General features: G+C 40.2%; 1 protein-coding gene across 1 annotated transcript in view; it reads right to left on the reverse strand.

Moving 5' to 3' along the window:
* Window positions 1-5,074: 5,074 nt before the first annotated feature.
* SLC1A1 (solute carrier family 1 member 1) overlaps window positions 5,075-24,380 on the reverse strand; it is a 55,815-nt gene continuing 36,509 nt past the window's right edge. Inside the window, exons 4-12 of the mRNA XM_054187054.1 lie at window positions 23,370-23,484; window positions 21,149-21,191; window positions 19,196-19,303; window positions 17,633-17,817; window positions 16,574-16,681; window positions 11,746-11,868; window positions 11,014-11,208; window positions 10,357-10,491; window positions 5,075-7,154 (exon numbers count right to left, since the gene is read on the reverse strand). Of these exons, the coding sequence (XP_054043029.1) occupies window positions 6,908-7,154; window positions 10,357-10,491; window positions 11,014-11,208; window positions 11,746-11,868; window positions 16,574-16,681; window positions 17,633-17,817; window positions 19,196-19,303; window positions 21,149-21,191; window positions 23,370-23,484 (1,259 nt within the window). The 3' untranslated portion in view covers window positions 5,075-6,907. The remainder of the gene's footprint in view (window positions 7,155-10,356; window positions 10,492-11,013; window positions 11,209-11,745; window positions 11,869-16,573; window positions 16,682-17,632; window positions 17,818-19,195; window positions 19,304-21,148; window positions 21,192-23,369; window positions 23,485-24,380) is intronic.

Raw genomic sequence — 24,380 nt, forward strand, 5'->3', positions numbered from 1 at the left:
GACATTCTCAAAACTGGGCTGCAGCACTGGCATTGGGTTTCGCTGGCATCAGTTCACCATCCTCATACAGGGCCAAAAATTTATATCATAATCCTTGAAGTTGAAAGCGTTCTTCACATAATAGCTGCTAAAATATTGTTCTCTATGAACCCAGTAACAAGAACTTTGTGCAGCTCTTCCAGAAACAACCCCCTTTTAAGTTGCAGGATGGTCTTTCTAATCAGTCTACAGAATATACCTGCAACACCCACACCATGCTTCACACAAAACAGCTTGAAAACCAGGGAAACCGTTGCCAGCCTGGGCTCTGTAATAATTCACATACAAGGATGCGTCCCCATAATTTTTTACCACTATGATTTTGGTGTGGATTCTTAAAATGTTAGATACTTCCAGGGCTGAAGATGCAGTTCATAATCACTTACCCAAAGCAAAATGAGACGTGCTTTTGTTGGTCAGTCTTTCTTTCAGTGGGGATTGTGTTGATGTGCTGGTGGTCCATCAGTGCGGCTTGTCATACATCACTGTGATGATCTCAATGTTATTATCGATGGTCAAACACAGAGCAATAATGGAATCACAAATTCCCTGACAAGTTTGTGCTCTGCAAGATGTGTGTAGTGGTGGAGTGAGTTAAACCCTCCAGTGACGTCCACCAGAGAGGGCAATTTCTTAGCAACAACCTGCAGAGAAGCCCCCAAAATATGTGCTAGATCTCTGTAGAACAAGTGTAAGGATGTTATCTGCTTTAAGCTTTGTTTTCACTGTGATGGATCACCGCCCAGGTCCACTGCTGGAGACTTGATGGCTGAAGCTCTCTTGTGGGGGTTAATATGATGGTTCACATGTTCCACAAACATGGAGAGAGACAGATAATAGCCTTTCTGCAAAGTATACAGCCATATCTTATCTTGCAGTGGGATTTCAAATGTAGCATCTTTGCTGATGTTATCACAGCTGTGCAGGTACTGTATTCCAACCAGACCCATCTCCCACTTGCCTGAGGACTCCAGGCGCCTTACCAGCTCTACAGTAAAGTTCATGCTGGTGTATAGTGGAAAGATGCTGGTGCTGGCATTGCTGGGAAGCATGATGTTCTACAGTCCCCCTTCTGTCACCCTTCCTTTTTCCCCTGCTCTGCTGCCAACCGCTAGATGTTCTGGACGTGGGAGGCTCCTGTCCAACTGTTAAATTTCTGGGAGCAGCCCCACCACTTCTCCAGCAGCTGTTTTATTTCTTTCTTTCCTTTCTGCAGTGATGTTCTTCCCAATTCTGTAGATTCTGTCCTCATCAGGGTTCATTTTTTGAAGTTCTTCGGGGTAAAATATCCCCTCTATTGCTTTGTGATCATCATAATCTGTTAAGTATTATGTAGGTAGCTTTCCCCTTCTCCCAATTTCAGCTACTATGAACATTTCATCTGTGGACACCTGCTCATAATGTTTCTCAAATCTCCCTTTTATTCCAGACCCCCTGAAGCGGTACCCCTTTTTGCTCAGAGGCACAGATTCTTTAATTTTAAACACAACCCCACGTACGGTTTTCCAAACCCTTGCAGAGTTTAAAGAGTTCGTGTCCACAGGCCTGGCTCTGATAGCTTGGTGGAAGCTATAGTTATAGCCCTTTATAAACATTGACAGCACATCAATACAGCAAGAAGTGTTGCGTGTTGTGAAATATCTCCACACCTTGGTTTTGAGCATCCTGTTAAAATGCCCTATGACAGAGGCTTTTACTTCATTATTATTAATAACATGGTGAACATTACCTGCTTTAACAGCTTGTTTAAAGGCTGGTTTAAAAATTCTTTTCCCTGGTCCACCTGTACTTTCTTAGGCTTGCACTGTCTTCTAAAATGTTTTAAAAGCCCCACCTACCTCAGAACATGTTTTGCCTTTTGGATCAATGGCCGAGGCGAGCTCGGCTAGTGTGTCTATCACTGGTCAGATGTACTAAACACTATCATTATGATGTAAAACTGTTGCATATTCACCAAGTCTGCTTGCCGTGGTGCATCCACCTCTGCCACGGCCACCTGTTTCTTTTAAAGTGCTTTCTTGCTGCCTTGTCTAAGCTAGAAACAACTTGATTTGCAAGCCGGATTGCCACCAGGCTTCTCTTGAGATCAGCAATTCACCTTTTAGCAGCTTCAAAAAGGGGATCTGTAACCCCAAAGCTTCCCACCTCTCCAGGAGGACAGTAGACTGCTGCTAACAGAAGCTGCGGCATAGAGGCCCATTCACATGCTATTACACAGGCTTATGAGAGGAAACACTGGACGATCAATTTAACCCAAGTACAGAGAAACTCTGCTAACAGGGTTATGAGAGGAGTCGGTTGCCAGTCAGACTTCAGGCTTTTTCCTTTTTTCCCTTCAACGCCGCTGTCGCTTCTGTGCCAGTGATCCTTTCCTTGGCTGCTGCAGGCCAGGCACGAAGGCAGACCAGCCACGGCACAGGCCCCAGCCCCCTGTACTCAGTCAGACAGAGCTTTCTGAGACCTTTTGTAAGGTCATCGACCTAAAAGTAAGGCAACATACATAGCAGCAGCCTGCACCCCATAGTGGTCTTACAGGTATCTAGAAGAAGCCCCATAACCGTGGGCAAAGGGAGCTCCCCCCTCCATCCGCCCTCTCTGTGTGACACCTCCAAATACAGTTTGTAGTTCACAAGCCCATCGGATGGTTCTTCTCGTTCACATGGCTGTTTGGGTGATTCGCTTAAGGTCTCTTCCTTCCCTGTCCAGCTCACATGAGAGCTCGGTGGCCTCTGTAGCCCTCAGGCACGTTCCAACATGTCTGTGCCCCACCACCCTTTTGTCCCTCTGCCCTTTTCAAGTTCCCCCAGCCCAGACATGTAGTGCTTGCTCTGCAGCCTGTTAAAGTGCAGCACCCCGACCCAGCCTATTCATTCTATTACCTCTTATTAAAGAATGGTTTACCCATTTTATACCTTTCTCTTAGGGCTATATATATTTCTGTATCTTGATAAATATGTGTATATTATCTATTATATGGTGTAGGATAGTAGTAGTACGTATATCACGTAGTACCGTGTATAGTGTATTTATGTATAAATAAATAAAATATATATTTATAAAATATATAAAATATATTTATATTTATATATTTATAAATACATAAAATATATATTTATAAATGTTTATACACGCCTTTCTATTTACAATTCTATACATGTAAATATTGTATAATCGTTGTGGTGGGTTAGCTTTGGCCAGCTGCCAGCAGCCCACCCCGCCACTCTCTCATGCCTCCTCAACAGGATGTGGTAGGGAGAAATAAGATGGGAAAGCTCATGGGTTGAGATAAGGACACCGACCAGTCACTGTCACAGGCAAAACAGACACCTACTTGGGGAAAACTATTTTAATTTATTGCAGACTAAGAATAGAGTTGGATGGTGAGAAGCAAAATCTAACCCACCCTCCCACTTCTCCTCCTCCCCCTCGCTTCTTCCCAGGTTCAACTTCACTCCTTCATTGCTCGCTTCTCTACCTCCACCCCACCCTGAGCAGCGCAGGGGGATGGGGAATGGGGAATGGGGAGTAGGGTCAGCCCGTACAGCTCCTCTCTGCTGCTCTTTCCTCCTCACACATTTTTCTGCATGGTGGTGACAATATAGGTGTTTTTGGGCCAGTTGAGACTGTCAAGAACAGTGCAACATTTGATAAACTCTACGACAAGTAGTGGGTCAGAAAAAAAAATATCTTGCCTTCTCAAGATTTTGCCTTTGACAACAGACAATGCAGATACTGGCTTCCATAAAGAGCATTTATAAACAGGTCACGGCCTTTCCCCATTACACTTTCAGCGCTTTCAGCGTGCAATAGTGGTCTGGTGGTCAAGGGGCTGTGACTTGGTTGCTGTTCCTCACTTGGTCTGCCTCCTACGCCCTGGCAATTCTGCCTTCCTTGTGCTCTGCAGTCCAACAAGTGCTGCCAGGTGTTATGCCAGGAAAAGCTGGAGGCAGAAAACATGGAAAAAGGAAACACAAGAGAACTCTGCCTGGCTGTAGCTCTGCACGGCTGTGCACGCTCCATTGTTCGGCATCTCACTTGCTGAGTGCCAGGAGATGCTCCAAGGGACATTCTACATAGCCAGACAGGGCCTGAAACGGTAACTTAGGGGAGGGACCTAGCCACAAGTTTGGGAGTGGTTGGTTGTGTCTTTGAAGAGCTCAGACCGTGCAGTTTCTTTTCTTATCACGGAAGATTAAAGAATAAGTGAACTGCATGTGTCATGACTGGTTTTATGCAGTTTAAACTCTTGTGGAGCTGATATAGCTGACCTGTGCATATTGACACACCTGTGTATGTTTATGTCCAGGTGCTTTCTTTTCTCCGTGTTAAGAGTCAACTACAAGCCCCTGAGTATTCCAGCAGGGCTGTGTGAGTGGGTAACCTTGTCTTCCATGACCGAAAGCCACACACGCTATTCAAAATGCTGGGTCCAATCCCATGATCACTTCTGCAGCCCCAAAGACCCTACAGGAACATAACAACATGGTGTACAGGGCCAAAAGCTGCAGGTGGTTTTCTGAGGGGAGACTCTCCACCACCCTCCAAAGCTTCCAGACCTATGGTGAAAGCTATGGTGAAAAGCACACATTGCCCATGCATGGTTTTTCCACATACATAGAATGTACCTACTCAGAATATTGTGTCCAGAAAAGCATCCTTGGACTTAACAGTATCTTTGGTATATGGTTTGGTCTCTTGGTGGTGAATAGATGCCAAGACAGCACCATCAACCCCTGCTTAGTTGAATCTCATCCATATCAACAAATAATAAAGAATTAATTCCCTGCTTAGTGTGTGTTTAATAGTATACTCCCAACCCAGAACATCCGTAGTTAGAGGCCTTTCTTGCAATCTCAGCACTGTGCTCTTAAGCATTTATTTTATTGGAAGAAGAGAGTAATTCTTGCCAAAGCTACAGCTGAATCACTAGTGAAGATAACATAAATCCTAAATTCAATCAGTTTTGTTTATCTTGCTATAGCTAAAGGAACTCAATATTTTACACTGAGGAGAGGATGGTAGCCTAAAACAAAAGTAAAGAGAGAAATTATTTATTTAGAACACGTTAGGAACACTGTTCACAGTACATCGTAATACAGTGACTACATAATGTGGTGATCATAAAAGGGTGACTTAGAAAAGCAATGAAAAGACAAAGCGTAGTTGTGAAAACCTGTGGATTTTTTCCTCCCATAAGCAAAGCTGTACAAATAGACACTGTCTCATACTATTTCTGCACAAGTAGAAGATGGATTTACTCAGTCTTACTTATTTTGTATAAACATACCAATACTTAGATTAACACTTCCATATAGTTTACAATGTTTAATTTAAGTACAGTATTATGTCTCATTGACTTGTTGATTTAAGGTGCAATTTATCAAAACCTACAGTAAATATTTTCTTATTTTCTTCATCAGTTCTCTTTGGCACGCTTCTGGTTTATTTAAATACAAAAGTGTAGGATTGAATTGGATATATAACACTGCAGGAACTTGAAGTTGTTTGGTTTTTTTTTGTTAGCATATGAGTGCAATTTTAGGTTTACCATGACCTTATTTAAAAACAAATTTCAGTTTACTTTACATATAAAATGGCTAATGTGCAAGGCAAAAAAAATTGTTACAGCAACTTCTCCCTTGAGAGTGATTTCTGCACCATGGAAATCTTGTATAAAATGGAGATTTTTTATGAGGAAGTTCTTGGTGCTTCTTATCCTACAGCAAGCCACCTGAACGCATGACTTTCTGGGTCCAGAAATGCTTCTTAAGATACAGTTAACTGATATGTTGGCACTGTAGTAGTGTTGCAGCTACAAACTTGCATGTTCAACTAGCAAACTAAACCAAAGAGCAAAAAACGAACCAGTCTGCCTAAAACGCTTAGTGACCGTGGTTTCTTTCTAGAAAGAGGTATGCTTCCTATATTCTTGATATTATATCTGGTTTTATTCCAAGGAGGAAAGGTTTAGAATTTGCACTATGCGTTGTTATATAGTCTATTTTCATCTTCATGACCTCTGCCTACTTTTGGGCTGATTAATATTTGGTTAGAGTCAGAGGTGAACAATGGTACTTATTTCTGTTTCTGATGGAAATGTACTAGAAGGCCATCAAAGTAAGTACCACTACAAAACCTCTTCAAATTCCAAAAGAGCAAACCCACAGCAATTTATTTCACATCTAAAGGCAAATCCCAGCGGCTGGCGTTCACATGAAAGGCATGGGAAAACCTAGCTACATGAACATTGGAAATTCTTCCATGCCCAATTATTTCACAATTAAAGAAAAATGAAACCCTGTTCACAGTAAAATACTTATTACAAGGCCTTTCTGGTCTGTTCCTTCCTCAATCACTCAAGTGGTATCCTCTCAGCTGCAGAAATGAGTATTTTGGCACGTGATCGAGTTACAGTAGGTGTCAAGTACAGTGCAATCTGTTTAGAAGGCAAGGATGTTAAAAGGGATTTCATACAGATGTTTTGTAATGTGGGTAAGAATGTGGAATGCTGTGCTACTCCTGAGTAAAACACGTTTGGCTGTCAAAGCTAAGATCCCCATTTATAAGCATGCTTATTCCAAAGAGGCATTTCACAGCCTCAGTAATAGTGTATATTCTTAAAAGAAAAAAAAGAAAGTATTTTACAACTGTCTTTTTCTTCAATCTATCCCCAAGGACTAAAAGTGGTGAATTCAAATTTTTGGGAGGTGATGAGAAGGGGGCAGAACTGGTAAGGAGAACCAGAGTCTGAGTAGTAAATCAAATGCATATGCGATGTAATTCATTTTTAATTATCCTTTAAGCTTTTTGAGATATTGCATATGGCCATGTGCTTTAGCGCTCCTGTTTCACCTGAAAACTACTGGCTTTAGAATTGAGATGTCTGCGTGAAGGATATGGTGTCAGACTTATCTACAGCAAAGCCTCCATTGACGTACGATTTCTTGGTCTCTGTTTCATCATTATCAAGAATTCTTGTTTCCAAGGCAAAAGGATTGACTATGCTGACTTCAGAGGTGACATCCATCTGCTCCAGCTCCTTTTTAGAGAGCTTCTCCACTATCCCTGTACCAAAGGCATCTCCCAAGACATTCACCATTGTTCTGAATCGATCCCTATGGAATAAAAATGTTGTCAGATAAATCATTCTGTAAGTTACTTAGAAAATCCTTATACTAAAATTAAGCTACTCCAGCAAACGCAGAGCTGGTTTTTTCCCAGTGTAGATTCTGGGTAATTCTGCAATTGAAAGAAAAAAAGCCTTGTAGAACAAGAAACTGAATTTTCCCCACATGCATTTCAAGAAACCTAGAGTCACCTTAATGACAAATTACTTTGTACAGAGTGTGTAAAACTGTAAGTCACATCAGTAGTCTGTTAGAGCAGTAATCACACTGCTGTGCACAGCCTTGCAAAATGTTGTAGGGGTCGCTTCTCAGGCCCTTAAGGTCTGCCACACCACCGGTTCTCTTTGTGATGAGACTGCCTTTGTTGGGAGGAGAGACCGTGGGGTGCAGCAGAAGAGTCTCCACTGTGCCTTTTGTCCTTCTAACAGTCATTTCCTCAGCCAGAGGAGTACCTAGCCCAGTATCTTCAATATGCTGGCCCAAACTCTTAAAATGGGAAAGGCTATTTTCTGTTAGTTAAAGGGCTGAAGTACAAAGCTGTATTAAACAAGTCAAATGAATATGGTACTTCTGTACTGTTGATTTTTCTCCGAACAGAACTGTGACTTGCAGGCCTTAAAAATTTGCCACTACTCAGCAGAGGAGCAACAAAACCACGCAATATAGCGTAAAGTAGAAGGTACTTCTACTGGCGTACAAGTAAGGTAGGGACAGTGGAAGGTCATGCTTCCCTGTTCGTCTTTTCAGCTACACAGCACCACAAGGGCTTTGTGGTAGAACAAGTTGCTCTGTCTGTGCAGAGATGATGAGGTGTATATATTCACAAATAGAAGGGACTGCAAAAACAATAGTGAAGTGAATTGATGTGTCTCATATACATATTTGTCTACTACAACTGCTAAACCCAGTGCTAAAAAATGTCCATGTGTTCACTATGTGGAAAGGAAACATATTGTAGGGACAGGAAGAGAGGGGTAAAGTAAAATTCTGCTAGGATCAGATTGGCAAGCAAGGCAATCTACAACACTGGAAAATAGTCTTTCGTACTACTTCTATTATATTCTCAAAATTTTTCTATTCTTCATTAAAAACATGGCAGTACTCCTCAAGCCTATGTAATAAAATCTTGGTGAGTTCAGAATTAACTAGAGGACTGTTAATGAGCCACTACTATCAGGTTGCAAAATAATACATTTTGGGCAATAAGTACAAAAGGCGAAAGTGTTAATAATCTACGTGGCATCACGATGTGCATTCCATCTGCTGAGGTGCAAAATGCACTGGCAATGATCCCTGGTACATGAAATTAATCTTTAATTTGCTTCACAGAGCAAGACACCTTAATCTGAAAAATATCTCAATTAGAATCAGAAACAGCTTGAATTCTTTGTCTGTTTCATGGTGGAACAGGTAGCTTCCATGAATTCATATTGTGCCTAAGAATCACATAAATTGTGGACTTTCAAAGTGGAGACAAGGTCAGATCCATAAAACTATGATTACTACAAGAAATAGGAAATTACTATTCTCTTTCTCTCTCACTCCTATGAAAGAATTAGATGGCATTAAATAAAATGATTAGGATGCACACTAAAACAAACAAAATTAAGTATGTCTCTGTGCAACACACTGTTTGGTTGTGGAATTCCTCTCCAGAGGACTGGTGGAAATGCAGAAGTTTGTATGGGTCCCAAAAGCATTAAGGCATTCATAGAAGATGAAGAAATCTATTGAGAACTGTTAAAACAAAACCCACCTCTAGCTCAGGAACTCTGTAAGCTGCAATTTGCAGAAGGCTAGGAGAGTGCTTTGGGAAAAGAACCAATATACGTTTGTTCTGTTCTTACACCCTTCTTCAGATACCTGCTCTGAGCCAGCGGTTTGTACTTCACCATCCTTAACAAAACTAAATGTCCACTGGGAAAAGAGGAGAGCTGGAGAAAATTAAATGATTGCCGAGCACAGCAAACAAACCTATCAGACCCTGTTGCAGACAGTTGATGGGGAGAATGTACTTGTGGCTGGAGATGCTTTGTTTGGAGCAATTATACTTGTACAGAAATCGAATTGATTCTTGGATCCATTCAACAGCCGTAGTTCTGGAGACTGGCATTTCTCTCTACAGCTTGCAAAACTGAGTTATATAATCTAATAAATTATATATATATATATCTGTGAAATACACAGGTTGCTCTGCCAGAAGTCCTTCAAGAAAATGATTGGAAAGGGTGGGGGTGGAAGAGGAACGCATTTACCTGGAGTGTAAATACGAGCCTAAGAAGAAGACATGCAGAGATTATGAAATGATTAAGATCTCTGCATTGATACCAATGACATATCATCCATGCTGAGTTACTGCAGGTGAAGAAGACCTTGGTCTGACCACTAAAGCTTGCATGGTTTAGGAGGCAAAAAAGCTGTATTACAAACTAAAGTTATACTCCTTAACTTGTGAATCCTCTGTCCTAGTGAAAGATTTCTGCTTAAAATGTTTCTCTCCAGAAAGAGATGCTTAATGGGACTAAGGGGTTCTGATGTGCTCTGAGGTGAGTTGGGATCAGGCATAAGGAATACTTTCTGAGTTTGCATGTGCGTGCATGCAAAGGGGATGGGTCTTTAAAAAGCTCTCGGTGAAGAACAACCCTGTCAAAGTAATGCTGGCAGCACAGACCCACGTACAGCCCACCATGTGTGTGCATGTGGAGTCAAGGACCAGCTTTGCTTAGTTCATGTTGTGCCCCACTCCCTCTTCACCAGTATGGATTTTACGTGCTCTGTGGAAATCAACTGAGATGTTCTGCTTGTGGCTGCATTTGATTTTTATGAATGGTGTATGAATTTAGCATAATATGGTGCCAGCTGAGACACTCCAGAGGCACTCTTTGGTACTGTCAAATTTGTCTTTCCTGAGTATTATGCTAACGATTTATTAATGCTGTGGCCACTATTTTAAGGTTGCTAGAACCTCTGCACGGGAGGCTATTCGCTGCCATCCCATGCAGTAGGACTTCTCTCAGAATTAAGGACCCTACTGCATTCAATTCTATATTGAACGAGCCTGGCCACAAGAAGAATCTTAATCCAAGGTATTTTGTTGCTATCTTTGTCCGAGCCACATGTTCCCACACAACCTATGTAAACATTAAAAAAAAATGGAGAAAGAATCAAATTTCGAGTGCCTTAAACTTACAGAAGCCAATCAACTGCGATGATCAGAGTAACATCTTCAGCGGGCAGGCCGACGGCGCTCAGTACAATCACCATGGTGACAAGTCCGGCTTGGGGGACACCTGCAGCCCCAATGCTGGCTGCTGTAGCTGTGACACTAAATCCCAAATAAAACCCAGAAAAGGCATTCAGAATACACGTTGCTCACAGAAACTCTACTTTCTGGCACAGATAGGCTTATTTCGCTGCAAGAAAGAAGCCCAAATGTTCCAGTTTTCCTCTTGAATAGTATCTACTCAAAGTCTGGTGACAAGTTCATGGGACAGGTCATGTATAGATACTGGTAGGGTTACACTTGCAGAATAACAGGCAATGCATGATGAACAAGCAAACTGAAAGGATTTGAGGAAGAGGCTGAGTTGGGTTTGCAAATGTTTGCAGTGGAAGAATAATCACACTTTCCAGAACGATGCTGTATACCGCCTGCGTGTCCTGGCCCATCCCACCTCCTCATCAGGTTGCACAGGCAAGGCCTTGGACCAAGAAGTGAGAATGTTTCTGTTACTTCCTGTGCTCTGAATTATAGTTTCAACTTTCCCAAGGGGTACCCAAAGTTAATGTGCCGTTCAAAAAAACCCAAAACCCTCCAACAAAATGCATGTGATATCTTTAGTCTTACCTAATGGTAACTATTTGGCCAATATCCAGTTCTAAGTCATTCAGTTGTGCAATAAATACAGCTGCTACTGCTTCGTAAAGAGCTGTGCCATCCATGTTGATGGTAGCTCCAACTGGAAGAACAAACCTGGTAATTCTTTTGTCGATGGAGTTTTTTTCTTCTGCACAGCGGAAGCTGACAGGCAAAGTTGCTGAACTGGGACATAGAGCACACAAAGTAAGTTCAGGCAACAGCATGCCATTTCCCTTATCTTTTCCTTAGAGCCTGATCTGCTCTAAGACTCACATGGAGATCTAAGGCAGGCAGGAAGGCTGCACCATGAGAGCTGGCTTTTAAAGCAAAGTAACTTCTGTTATCTATTCTAATTATGGGAAGAAATAACAAAGTCTTAGTTAGCCTCAAAATTACATGGTAAAATCATCATGATGTATGTAGTCACAGAAACAGTGCAACAGCTTAAACTCCAGCAAGTCTGTGACTAAAGAACTGAATGCAAAGAACTTGCTCCTCCTGGGAGGGGCGGACTCCCATTTGGTGTAAGGCCAGTGCAATGTATAGTGCTGCTTTGGGTACTACAGAAATAATGATGAAGGTAATATTGCAGCCTCCAGGGAACTTAGAATTGTCCAGGTGAAATCAGGGTATGTTAACAAAGTAGCAATAAAAATCAGAGCACAAACAATGCAATTACTACTAAGAACATTACAGAAAATAAATGTTTCTTTTGTTTACCTGGAAGAAATCATGAGGGCTGTCAGAAGTGCTTGAGCCATCCCCATGGCAAACCGAAAAGGATTTTTCCTTACTATTATTAAGTAGATCAGTGGCAGAATTACAGTGGAATGGATTGCAAGTCTGCAAAATAAAATGCACTACTTAAACAAATGGATACATCTCATTGCCTTGTTTTAATAATGTGGTGATAATAGGTATCTAGTTCTGTCCTTGGGTACCCTTATGAAACACTAAAGGTGACTTCAGTGACACCTATGTTCAAAATTTAGAGAGTGTACCATCTTAAAAAAATGCAAGCTAATAATCTTTTACACTTTCCTTCGGAAGGGAGATAGAGATTATTAATTGTTTCTTTTTCCAAAGTAGAACAAGGATTAACTAATATATTGGAAATAATTTTAAACCGATGAAGATGAGAAAACTAAGGTAATAAATAATATTTAAACTGATACGCAGAGGGTGATTTGAAGTATGGTAAAACACTCCAGTCTCCTGCCAAATCCTTACCATGCAGACTAGAGACAAATCAGAAAAACAAACTAAATTACTTTTCTAAGTTTATCTGCCTTTATTATAGAACACGTTTTGGAATTAAAGGTAAATATCGTTCCCAGTCAGGGACAGATGAAGTCCACAACCTTCTGCAGACTTCAAACATGATCCTATAAAAAAAAATCCATGCTTACTTTGTGGAAAACTGTGTAAGCTTAAATTAAATTGTAGTGAGGTATTTCAGACTGTACAAATGAGATTTACATAGTCTCACCACCTTTAATGTTGTAAGATGCGGAAATACTGTCTTTTGAAATTGCTGATTTTTAGAATTAAGTGTGTTGACATGCAGAAGACCAAATTGCTCTCTTGACTTTAGCTGCTCAGGTGTATTTGCCTGGATATTTGGGTGGTTCTCAGGGACAAATTAATCCTTCAACTTGTGCATTAATTTTGAACATTGTGCATTAGTTCTGAATGCATATGAGTGCAGAGCTTTGTGGGCATTATGATTAGAGGTAAGCAGCCTGCTGTGAGTATATTTGAAATGAAATATGCCTGAAGGGTCTGGGAAATATCTCCTATGTTCCAAGGTTGCAAGCAATTATAGCAGCATCAGCTTCTTGTGAAAAGAAATTATCATAGCCTGGAAACATAAAGCCAAGAACTGTTGTCATGTATGACCTTGGGATTTTTATTCTGTCCTCACAAGATGTTCTTGCAAACATTACTGTGTTGTAATAATGCTTTATGATTTCAGAGCAGCTGATAAAGATAGTGATAAATCATGGTACTATTTGTTCTGCCAAAAATAGGCAATTAAGAAAGCAGTAGCCACAGCACTGAAACCCACAACAGCACTAAAAATCACCCACAAAACCTATTTGTTTCCTTGGAAAAATTACCTTTTTAAAAGCAACAGCCATTAAAGTTTTCACTCTGTATGTGAACAAGTGATTTATTTAGTGGAATGTAAGTAGCAGCATACAACATGTACTGATAAAATTTTCTAAAGAACTCTAGAAAGACACCTAACAATTTATACAATGATGCTTGAGAACAAACTGAATTCTGCAGAACATATAGAAAAAAATATAAAGTGGTATGGGCATTGTTGGCTGTTTTAACAAAATGTTGATGAGAGTAAACATTTCCAGTATGCCTACGCTTAGAAGCATACCGACTTCCACATAATTACCTTGAAAAATTTAGATCTACACTTTTTTAGTGGCAGCATGAACATAGCATTATCCAAATAAAGTATTTGTGCATATCTGCTTTGCTACTACTGATTTTAATGAAATGAATTCAAGTAATACTTACTTTCATGCATAAAATGCAACTGACAGCAAGTAGCAGAAATTACAACAAAAATCATAATCAGCAACTGAGAAAAGAAATTCTAATAGTGCTCAATTCTAAGATAAGAAGAATGTTGTCCCTCAGAATCCCAAACTGGCATTCCTTAGAACATCCAGAGATGCAGCTGCCTTGCCCCTTTCAGAAGAGACAAAGGTACAGGCAACCGAGAGTCTGCTCGCTGCAGCTTCCTTTTTTTTTTTCCCACCTCAGCCTGTGAGTCCTCTGGCACTTGTACTGTGCCTCCTACTTTGATTTTCTTCCTCTGTGACTGCTAACTTGTCCTCATCCTGACTCTGACACCATGAAAAGTGAGAGGCTGAAGGTATTTTGGCCAATTGGAGCAGAGGCACTGGGGGAAGTCTGTTGCCTCATGGTGACCGGAACGAGACATAAAGACTGAGATGTGTTGCAGACAACAGCGGGTGAGAGCCGGTAGGGCTGAGAATGTGAAAGGTCATGAATAATCAAGCTGGGAAGAAGGTGAGACAGAAGATGAGCTGGAGAGGGAAGTTAAAGGAAAGGAAGAGGAGGATAGGACACACCATCCCTCATGCTCTTGCATGTTTTTCTTGAGAGGGAATACAAGAAATATGTTTAAGATAACCTGTAATTCTCAGGATCAAGCTTAAAGGGAGCATGATAGACAGCTGCAGAAGACGCTGATGAACAGAACACACTGCAAACAGACAAGGTCAAGCAAATAAGGATGAAAAACAAAAAAATCATGGGAACATCAGTGTTTAAAAAACCAAAACAAAGAAACAGTACAACTTCTATTTGCTGAGAGGTGGGGAAAAAGGGTAATCTTGCTGGCTGGAAAGGAACTGCAGAAAAAGCACCTCTTCCCTGCATCCTATAGCCTGTGTGTACATTGTCATCTTTGGTCCTGTGATCTGATGACAACATGCCCTCCCTGATGGTCAGTTTTGCAGAGAATGTGCTGCTGTCAGCCCTTCTCCACAACACCTTGAGCACCACCTGCTGTAGGCCATCCTGTAAGAGACAGAAATGCTGCAGAGATCTACCTTAGCAGCCATCAGGGAAAGCTGTGGCATGTGTTCGGAGGAACAGAGATTTTTTGTCTCCAAGGATACAAACCCTTACTATGTACAATCTTTTTGATGGCACCTGAGAACCTGCTGAAAATTGTTGTGCCTCTCAAGTCCATGGTTACCAGCTAAATTGGAGACTATAAGTGGCGGTAGTTTACTTTGCAATCAAAGTACTCTGGAGAAGCACTGTGCCTTCACGCATATCTTAAGGAAGATACACCCTGTCACTGAACAAACAGTAACCATTAATAGGTAAACAATCATAAAACTTGCTATCAGATCTAAAACTGAAGTCAAAAGGCAGTAATAATTCATTCAACATATTCCTCCTCTGAGTTAATTGGAGTTAATAACATAGAAAACCTGCAGAAGTGATACAGTGTCATTCTATAAATGACTTTTACTTTACTTGTGCCCATGGTCTCATTTATATAGAAAATAACAGCCTCTTGATTTACAGTCTCTTGGTAAAAATCAACTTTTGCATCCTCTGAAAACTTGATTTCTTTTCCAAGTCTAAATGGGAACTCACAAAAAATTGCATTATGCATTAGACAAACATAACTTGCACTCATCTCTGTAACATTTTGAAAAAGTCATGATTCAGTGCTATTTCTGGAGGTGCAGAAAGTCATTATATCTCAGATGATTTTTGAATACCTAGTCCAAACATAGTGGCTTATGCATAAAACAAAACAACTTTGAAATAAATATGATTATATAGCAGAGATTAATGCAAATAAAAAAGAGATCGTTCATCACTATTTATAGAGAAGTTTGCATTTAAGACTAATACATTACCCTTCTCTCTGCTTGGTTGTTAGAAAGCATGTGAACAACATCTGAAGAATAGCATACATATGCATAAAGTGGGGGGAAGGAAGCTCTTGAACAACTTTGGATCTAGCCTCTAGACAAAACATGAATAAATCCTTAGTATACTGAAGGAATTATAGTAGTGGATGCTAAGGCAATGAACCAAGACAGCCTAGAAGTTATGCTTCACTGAATTGGAAATAGAAATTTAAATGCATTTAACTTACAGAGATTGTAATATCCATTTATCTATCAAAAGGGTTCTTTGTAGAATAGTCTTCAGAAATATATAATGATCTAGTATTATAACCTATATCACTTGGAGCAGTTAAGCTGCCCCTTCTAAGGCTCCACATCTGCAAGGCTTCACATCGTGCAGGTGTAACCTCCTCCACCCCAGACTGTTCTACACAGCCAGGGGTCTAGGAAAAGAATAAAAAAATGTTTTGATGCCTGGCTAAGCTATTCAGACAGCAACTGCTGCTTTTGCAGCTTCACCAGCTACCTTTGCCTTGAAGGAGTAACTAAAAAACAGTGCAATCCCCAGGGCTTCTCTTGATGTCAGCTGCATGCTCTGCACTGAGGTGGGAAGGGATCAGTTTCTTCTTTGGCATCATTTATTGTGCACTGCACTTACTATGCATTTGTGTTGGGCAGTGGAGCTGTGCCTGTGCTGGCACCCCTTGGGCCCACGGGTCCCATTAAAGTTCCCAACTTAATCCAGATATTTGTGTATTTTCAATAGGCTGTCAACCCCCAATAAGCCATAATTCACAACCTCACTCTTTTCCAACTTCTTCTAGTACTGAACAGATACACTACTACTCTGAAAAAAACAGTGATATTATCTGTTTCGGCACCAAGCTGAGAAGATGAAACAATGAATACAAGAAGTGCCTTTGCTTTTTTTTTCAGAATGCGAGGCAGTGACTTTTTAAAACAAAACATGCATTCAGCAAAACATGCATTCAAAACATCCTCACATAATTTTCACTGACAACTTTTGTCTCTGATCTAGACGAGGCTGGGTGTTTTGGATAACTGAGTTGTAACCAACTGAGCTCTAAAAATGCACACAATTTCATCTTTAAGAAATCACATACCCACTTAGTACTGTAGCCATATAGAGACCCAGTTTACGAAAGATTTCCCAGTCCTCAACTTCTACTATCTTCCCAGCAATTAAAAACACAATACCAACTGGCATATACCTAGAAAGCAAAAATAAAGCAATTAAAATGTATTCTCAGAAATATCGTGTGCTCACAACTGAATAATTTCTTGCACAGTACAACTTTTTACAACAGATAGAACTTTTTTCGTATTGTATTACACAACTGAAGATTTCATTTAATATTCTGTTATACAATCAACTTCATTCATTTGCAGCAAGACTACATTAAAGGTGATGAAAAAAAGATTAGAAAATCAGAATGAATGTAACCCTATGCATAGTCTAACAAGTACTGTATGACCTGCTGTCACAGAATACATAGAAGTTGGGAAGGGGTGTGGAATTTGCCCTACTGCAGCAACTGTTTATGCATAGCCATAAGCTTACTTAGAAGTGGAAGTTTGCAGGGTTGAGACCAGTACCTGTGCATTCTGCAATCATACACAGATGGGAAAGGTCCCCTGTGCATACACCAGCTGCCCTGCAGCAACGGGGCTATATGTGGGCCACCGCACAGGGTAAGAGTGATTTCAGTGTGTTGGGGTAGTATAGTCATCGGCGTGTTGCTTGATGGAGGGGGCTCCAACCGCTAGTAAACTGAGAGAAGCCACGTCTTACAGACATGAATAGCTGCACAGGCTATTGCCTACAGAAAATCCAAGGCAAAAATCAGGACTTATGCTAGCACCAGCTCTACTGCATTCCTTTTGGTACCAGAGAGCAGGCTATCATAAAGACAAGTTCAAGTTCCTTCTGTTCCAATAGGACTGTTTCTTTAGTATATAGTAAGCAGACGACCTGTCTCCAATGTCCTCAAAAGGATCAAATTCTGCAGAAAGGAAACTTTTTACCAGCCTTTCTTATAAAGTTGTTTGCTGTAAAGTCCTATACAAAAGCAAACATGAAGTATGAGTCTGCTCCTACCTCTTCAATGGCAAAACACTCTTAAAGTAGTTGTTAGAAAACGCCAGTTTGTCCTTGGACTTACCACATAATTATCTGAACTATTCTCATCGTAGCTTCATTCAGTGCATTGAAAAAATCCACCAGCACTTGTCCTTTCTCTCCCATTTTCCCAATAACAATTCCAAAAACAAGACAAAAGACGATCAACCCCAGCACATTGATGCCGTTGGAATACATGCCCACGATTTTGTATTCTTGGGTTTTGTTCTATAGAGTAGATTCAAGAGAAAAAAGTTACTATCTGAAAACATAAAATTTACTTCGAAGAGTTCTAAAGTGAAAGCATACTTAGTTCTTTCTTTGAAAAGACAGAGACCTCTTCCCCAGTCACTCTATTCACTTTCTGGCAGTGCCAAGTGGGTAAGTTCAGGAACTAAGGTAGAACTAAATTGTCTTTGAAAGCTTTGTATTTTAAAGCTGTGCAAGGACCTGACCAAACCCCACCAGGGTATAAAACACCCCTTATAGATTCTGACACAAAGTATGGCAAGTTCTAGGAATCTGCAGTCATGCCTTCAATATACTCAAGACTTACTCCCTGCTGTGAAGAACAAAACACAGCTGATGTAGAATCTTTGTGGTTATTTCTCAGCAACTTGAGGGTTTGTGTCTGCATTTAAGATAAATAGTCCGTTGCATAAGAACTGAGACAATGGTGCCCAATTTTGCCCCAAGTTTAAAATCCATTGTTCATCTGAAATCAGTGAAATTGCATAATTTACAGCAGAATTGGATGCACATCACATATAAATCCTACTAAATAGGTAGATATTCGCACATTCCTCTGTGTTTGTGCAGTATGAACATACGAAGGAAAGGGTGCAATTCTTCACTACATTGTGCTTCAGGATTTAATTAATGTCTTTTCATATAGCTCCTGTTCCCATGCTCTCATTACTGTGAGATGAAATTTGGAAGGAGTATAATAAAATGTGTACTGATTTGGTACTGTTAATAATTCTGTTTTCATATTATTTTGAATTCATTTTTCCGTCTCCTCCAGTGTAATTCTGGGCTTTATAAACTCATAAGCTTTCCACACCTCTAATCAGAGGCTTGTTAAACTTCTCACTTTTGTGTCTTTGCATTCTTTTTTGCAGAGTAACAAACTATTAATTGATAAATGACTTCCATTGTTTTGTTTTCCATTAAGAAGATTTTATTATGATTTTCCATTACTTACTTTATGCAGTGCTTACAGTTATCTTATTGCTGCTCAAACATCTCCTGCTGATATGCATCTAGCCTTTCCAAAGTGATTGCTTTCTTTAATTTCTCAGCAAATTGATGATTCATTAGCATATGCATTTAATGGAGTATATTAATGGATTATTTTCTCACATCACCTATTATCTTTGGACTGCTTAATTACCAGTGGAGTCCTCTGGTCTTCTTAAACCTGCTTGAAGATCCTCATAATCCCTTCTAGCATTTACTTACTAAGTTTTGTGCCCTTGCTAAAATCTATCTATGTACCATTCCCTTCCTTTTCTCAATCACTAACCACATCAACTGAACGAAATTATTCTATGTTCTTTCTCCCCACTTCATATATTATGAAGCAATACAACAATAAAGGTCTCACCTCTGAAGCCTCTGCTGTCGTCGCAGCTGTAACAGGTTCTTGTGTAAATGTGGAGCTATTTTTATCCAAGCCAGTTGTAGCTTCAACTTTTTCACGTTTGGTTTTATACTGGAATTTTTTTTTTTTTAAAAATAGGACAGCTTATTTAGAAACACAAGGAAACTGAAGAATGGACAAAGGCATAGCCTTTGCCCAGTAAAAATAAGGTAAAAATGAACCAATCAGTCTTGAAGGCAGAAAACATAGACAAACACCTTATTTCCCAATTCATGTAAGCCATCATGGTTCTGTATTTCAGGTGCTGTAGATCAAACAAGTGATTCACAAGTAATATGCTATGAATTCCGCTTCCCAGGCTTTTGGGTACCCTGTGGATCTGCTGCAGTCTCATGGGCGATGAGATACAGCTCCTGACAATGGCAAGGGGACCTTTTGCTGGGACAAGCAATCTGGAGAGAATTGCTGACAGCCACCCCAGGAGAGGTCTGTAGAGCAGATCCACCCGATACAATCAGACCCCTGGTAGTGTGGTTATCATAACTACTGACATTATATAAGGCAAATAATCATTCTTTTTGGCTGAGCTGTTCACCTTTCCCACCATTATCAGGCCCTGAAGGTCCTGTGCACCAAGCAGAGAAACCAAACAGATTTTTTTCTTCCTCTCCCTAACAGCCTCAAGATTGCTGGGTGCCGGGCTGACTACTCCCCTCCTTACCAGCTTTGAAGGTCCCAGGCACCCAGCCAACTTGGTGTTGTTGATGACCCCGACAAAGAACGGGGAAGCATAACAGACCCAGAGCGTCCAAAAAATAAAGCAGTTACAAGTGCTAAGGGGGAACTGGACCAGAACTGCCACTGGACAGTGAGACCGGCGGATAGGGATGCCTCAACTGTTGTCTGCTTCCTCCAGGGATTGAGTGACTTGTATTCCTTTATATGGTTTTTGAGTCTAGATTATGATTGTTTTGTTAAGATTTGACCCAACCTGCAGAGGGTCCAGGTGATTAGAAACTGTAAGCTAAGCAGTGCTATTATAAAATTGTACTACACTGATTCTGCTTATAAATTCTGTGCTATACTAATCACAATATCCTGTTAGAAAATAAAGCCTTAATTGTAACTACCTATTTAATGCTGTCATCATTCTGCCAAGGATCCCTGAAAGAACCTGTCTGTCCCCTTAGTGTCAGGTGATTGTAATTAACATAAGAGAAAAACTACATGAAGAAGTTTTATAAACTGGAAATATATTCAGTGCTGTGCACAGCAGGACACTTAACATCATTTCCTGGGAAAGGTTAACTACCTCACTTACAAACCTCGGATAAACTGGTAGGCAGCTGCTGGGGAAGACAAAAAAGGGAAGCAGAGAGCATCACAAAAAATAGTTGATGTATTTACAGATTAAACTGAATCTGAAGTAAATCTGATATACAGACAACAGTTTCCCACCTCATCTTGCAAGTCTCTCTTTTTCTGAAAGATATCTCAAACAGACTCTACTGGCTGCCTTTTCCTTAAGATGGAAATGGGTCCGGCAATGGACATTAGATGTGAGATACCTTGAGGTGAGGGCTAAATTACACAGATCTCATCAGACACTGAGGGTTTTTAAGAATGAGGAAATAGATTTTCCTGACATGGTTCTTCTAACTGTCTGTCCCAGAAGGAAAAATCTTGTCTTATACACTGCTTGGTTTCTGCACCCAGCTCCTAAACTTTGTCTTTTTGCAAGGGATGATCAAGGACTTAATACCTGATAACAGGGTGTTTATCATAATCGAAATGAAACCAAGACGCCTTAAAAAAATTATTTTTATGGGAGATTAAGATACTCTTGGACTTCTCAGAAATAAATATTACGTGACATAGTTTTTGGGGACATAAAAGAAGAATAATTTGTAGTTATCAATGAAAACTACAGTAGCAACAAGGAATGTTCAAACTTACCTGCTGAAAACAGGCCTGGACAAGGTTTTCTGGGAACATATTCCTGTTCAAAAAGTAGAGGCATTTTAACATTATAGTATACTAAGAACAAGTTGTTTATAAAAACAAAATGATAAAATATGCTGCTTGTGTTCCTTTATCCAGAAAGCAGTGTATTTAGCACCATCAGTCCAAAGAAATTAAGGGTTCACGACTCCCAGTGATCAGTTGACTGTTGAATTTTTGCGCTTATTTTTCACTATTTGACATGTCTGTTGGTAAGCTACTAAACCCAATGTTTTTTTCCACTGCTGCATCACCTCCATCATTTGCATGAGGAATACAGGATACACCATTTTTACAGGATTTGTCAAATATAGGCAGAAAAAACCACAAACCGTCTTACAAACACTGTGCTTGAAGAATCAGATATTTGGTGTACCCTACTGTAGTTTTCAATTCAGACATTAGTCATGGCTGATGGAAGATTCCTATGTGTTGTTCCAGGGTCAAGAACCATTTTCACACATGGAAAAATGGGAAATTAGATCAGAAGCAGTGCAGTCCAGTTGTGTGACTCCCTTCCAACCACCAGATTTCAAACAATTGCAGGAAAAAGCATTAACTAGGTATTTATTGAATACCCAAGCCAGTGGAGAAAAGGGCACTTATATATTGAAGTAGAAGTCTTTAACTCCCTTTAAGATCTTTCACAAACTCTTGCCTTTATTTTTTAAGTTTTTAAAGCAAAATTTCTTCAAAAAGAAGAGTAGTTTGTACAAGCCTAGGAATTTCCTTAATCTTCACCAGACTGTCTGGATTTGAATCTTAAATCTGATGAATACGAGTAAGTAGGAAAAGTAATTATAATTCCTTTAAAAGATAATTTCAGATCTCAAACTTCTAATTTACATTCTTACATTTGTTTACAAGAAGTTGAGCTATAAACTGTAGCAAAAACCCAAACTACTCTGAATTACAATTCACACCACTTCTTACTACAGGAAGGCTTTTTTCTACATGGAACTATATTAGCCCTGTGATTACATGTGGAAATGTTCATGTGGAAATGTTCATGTGGAAGTTACTGGTAACAGACTGCATTAGGTTTTATAATGCAGCTGATTGCACAGTTCCCCTCATTGATTCCTGGGCAAGTGATCATGAGGAATGAGACGAGCCACCCAAGGAGCTGCCATTCTGGTCACACAGAGGCTGGGAAGAGCTGTGGACTGTTGCACACAGGGCTGTGGGGTTGAGGACTGTTAACTGTCTCACATACAAGCCTCAGAGAAATTGAGTTATTCTCGAAGAGGTCTACCTTGACCCATGCTGGGGCAGAGATGACAGCAGACATTTGTTATTAAACAGGGCAGTGACTTTTGCAAGGCAGATGTACACATGTATGTATATATGCATGTGTATATTTTACAAAAGTAAATCTGGAGTTGCATCAGCAAATGCCAGTCACGTTTCCTGAAATGAAAAATGCTGAGAAAGCCAATTTTAGATATGTGGCAGTTGATTCTTACACGATAGATTAAGTATAAATTCTACAATAAGAAAATAGTGGGCAGGAATAGTGACACAGAACAGAGATTAATTGCAGCTAGAGAGAAAAAATAATCCACAGAAACATTTTTGGGAGAACTACTTAGCCACTATTGGAAATGCAGCCCTCTTTTGTGATTTTTTTCTAATTCCTTAAACATGTTAGCTCTGAAAACCTGCTCAAGTCTTCTGCAGACTTTTCTAGGGGTTTCCTTCTCCTAATCAGTTTAAGTATCTATCATTTTCCAGGATGCTGATGGGGAAGGACTCATTATAAGGTTGCCTTAGATACTGGTGATGGAGCAAACTTGTTGACCGTGCAAATCTAAGAAAGCATCCTGCCTCAAGGAGAGGAAGCACAACATTGCAATTTCAAGTGGTTGTCTATGCTGGATGACACAGAAGCTGACAATCAGTAATCTGCCAACCATTCAATCCTTTCTGGATATTTTCTTCTGTGAAGAAGGGATTTTTTGTTGTCATTGGTTTATTAACCAAAGTTTATGCTGTAAAGAGATATTTTTTTAACAAACCTCTTTGAATACACTCTAAAATGTCTAACCTGTTATTCTCTCCTTACTCATCCAAACAACATTATACAGCATTTTTACTGTATTACTCATTACAACTTTATTTGTATTTGTTTGGTCTTCTGCAACAAGGGTATGGAAACTAAAAAAGAAAACCTCACCTGATGAGATCCAGCATGGCATCAACAGTACTGACTTCTGGGGTATTGCCCACTCTGTCGATCTCATTTGCTTTTTGAGTCACTCCAGGTTTGATGGTCACAACTAAGACGATCCCTGCAGAGGGAGAACCAGAAGAAAAGCTCACAGTGCAAGTAGAGGCATTGGTGCATCCTGCCTCAGTGTATCCCGTGTAGGTAAATTCTTAATCGGCTAAACTCACCAAATGCTTTCCCTGGGTGCTCATGCAGGGCTGTTCAGAAAAGGGAAATCCACAGGTGGTGTCCTTAAATGTGCGGGTTCCCCCAGCACAGGAGCTACTTGCAGCCTTGCTACTGGACTCGGGCACTGTAGCTTTGTTACCACATGTACGGTACTAAATCACTACTTCTCACCAAGAGGGTAAATTACTGCAGCTGGTCTTCAGCTCAAGTGTTCTGCAACTTTTGCATGGTGATATTTTGAATTTCTATCTACCTTTTCCCTTATACAGCTCTTCTTGTTACTAGCTTTCAGATATGAATACACGTGCATTGTCCTGTGACCCCAAAGAACAGGATGTTTTAGTAAAGCTAGTTAGCAATAAAGTTACATAAGAGAAGGGCTTCAGAAACAATTATGGGCAAGAAATACTATCTCTGAACTTGTGAATACTGAAATACATGACAAATTTTCCTAAATGGTGTAACGACAGTGATACATTATTCTCAATGGTACAACCTCTAGAAATTAATCTGGCTTTATAAGTCTGTATGTCCTCTCCTATAAAGACAGGCTGAGAGAGTTGGAGTTGTTCAGCCTGGAGCAGAGAAGGGTCCGGGGAGACCTTATAGCAGCCTTCCAGTACCTAAAGGGAGCCTACAGGAAGGATGTGGAGGGACTCTTTGTCAGGGAGTGCAGTGACAGGACGAGGGGTAACGGTTTTAAACTGAAAGGGGGTAGATTTAGATTAGATATTAGGAAGAAATTCTTTACTGTAAGGGTAGTGAGGCAGTGGAACAGGTTGCCCAGGG

The sequence above is a fragment of the Rissa tridactyla genome, chromosome Z, assembly GCF_028500815.1.
Source record: "Rissa tridactyla isolate bRisTri1 chromosome Z, bRisTri1.patW.cur.20221130, whole genome shotgun sequence".
Taxonomy (NCBI): Eukaryota; Metazoa; Chordata; class Aves; order Charadriiformes; family Laridae; genus Rissa; species Rissa tridactyla.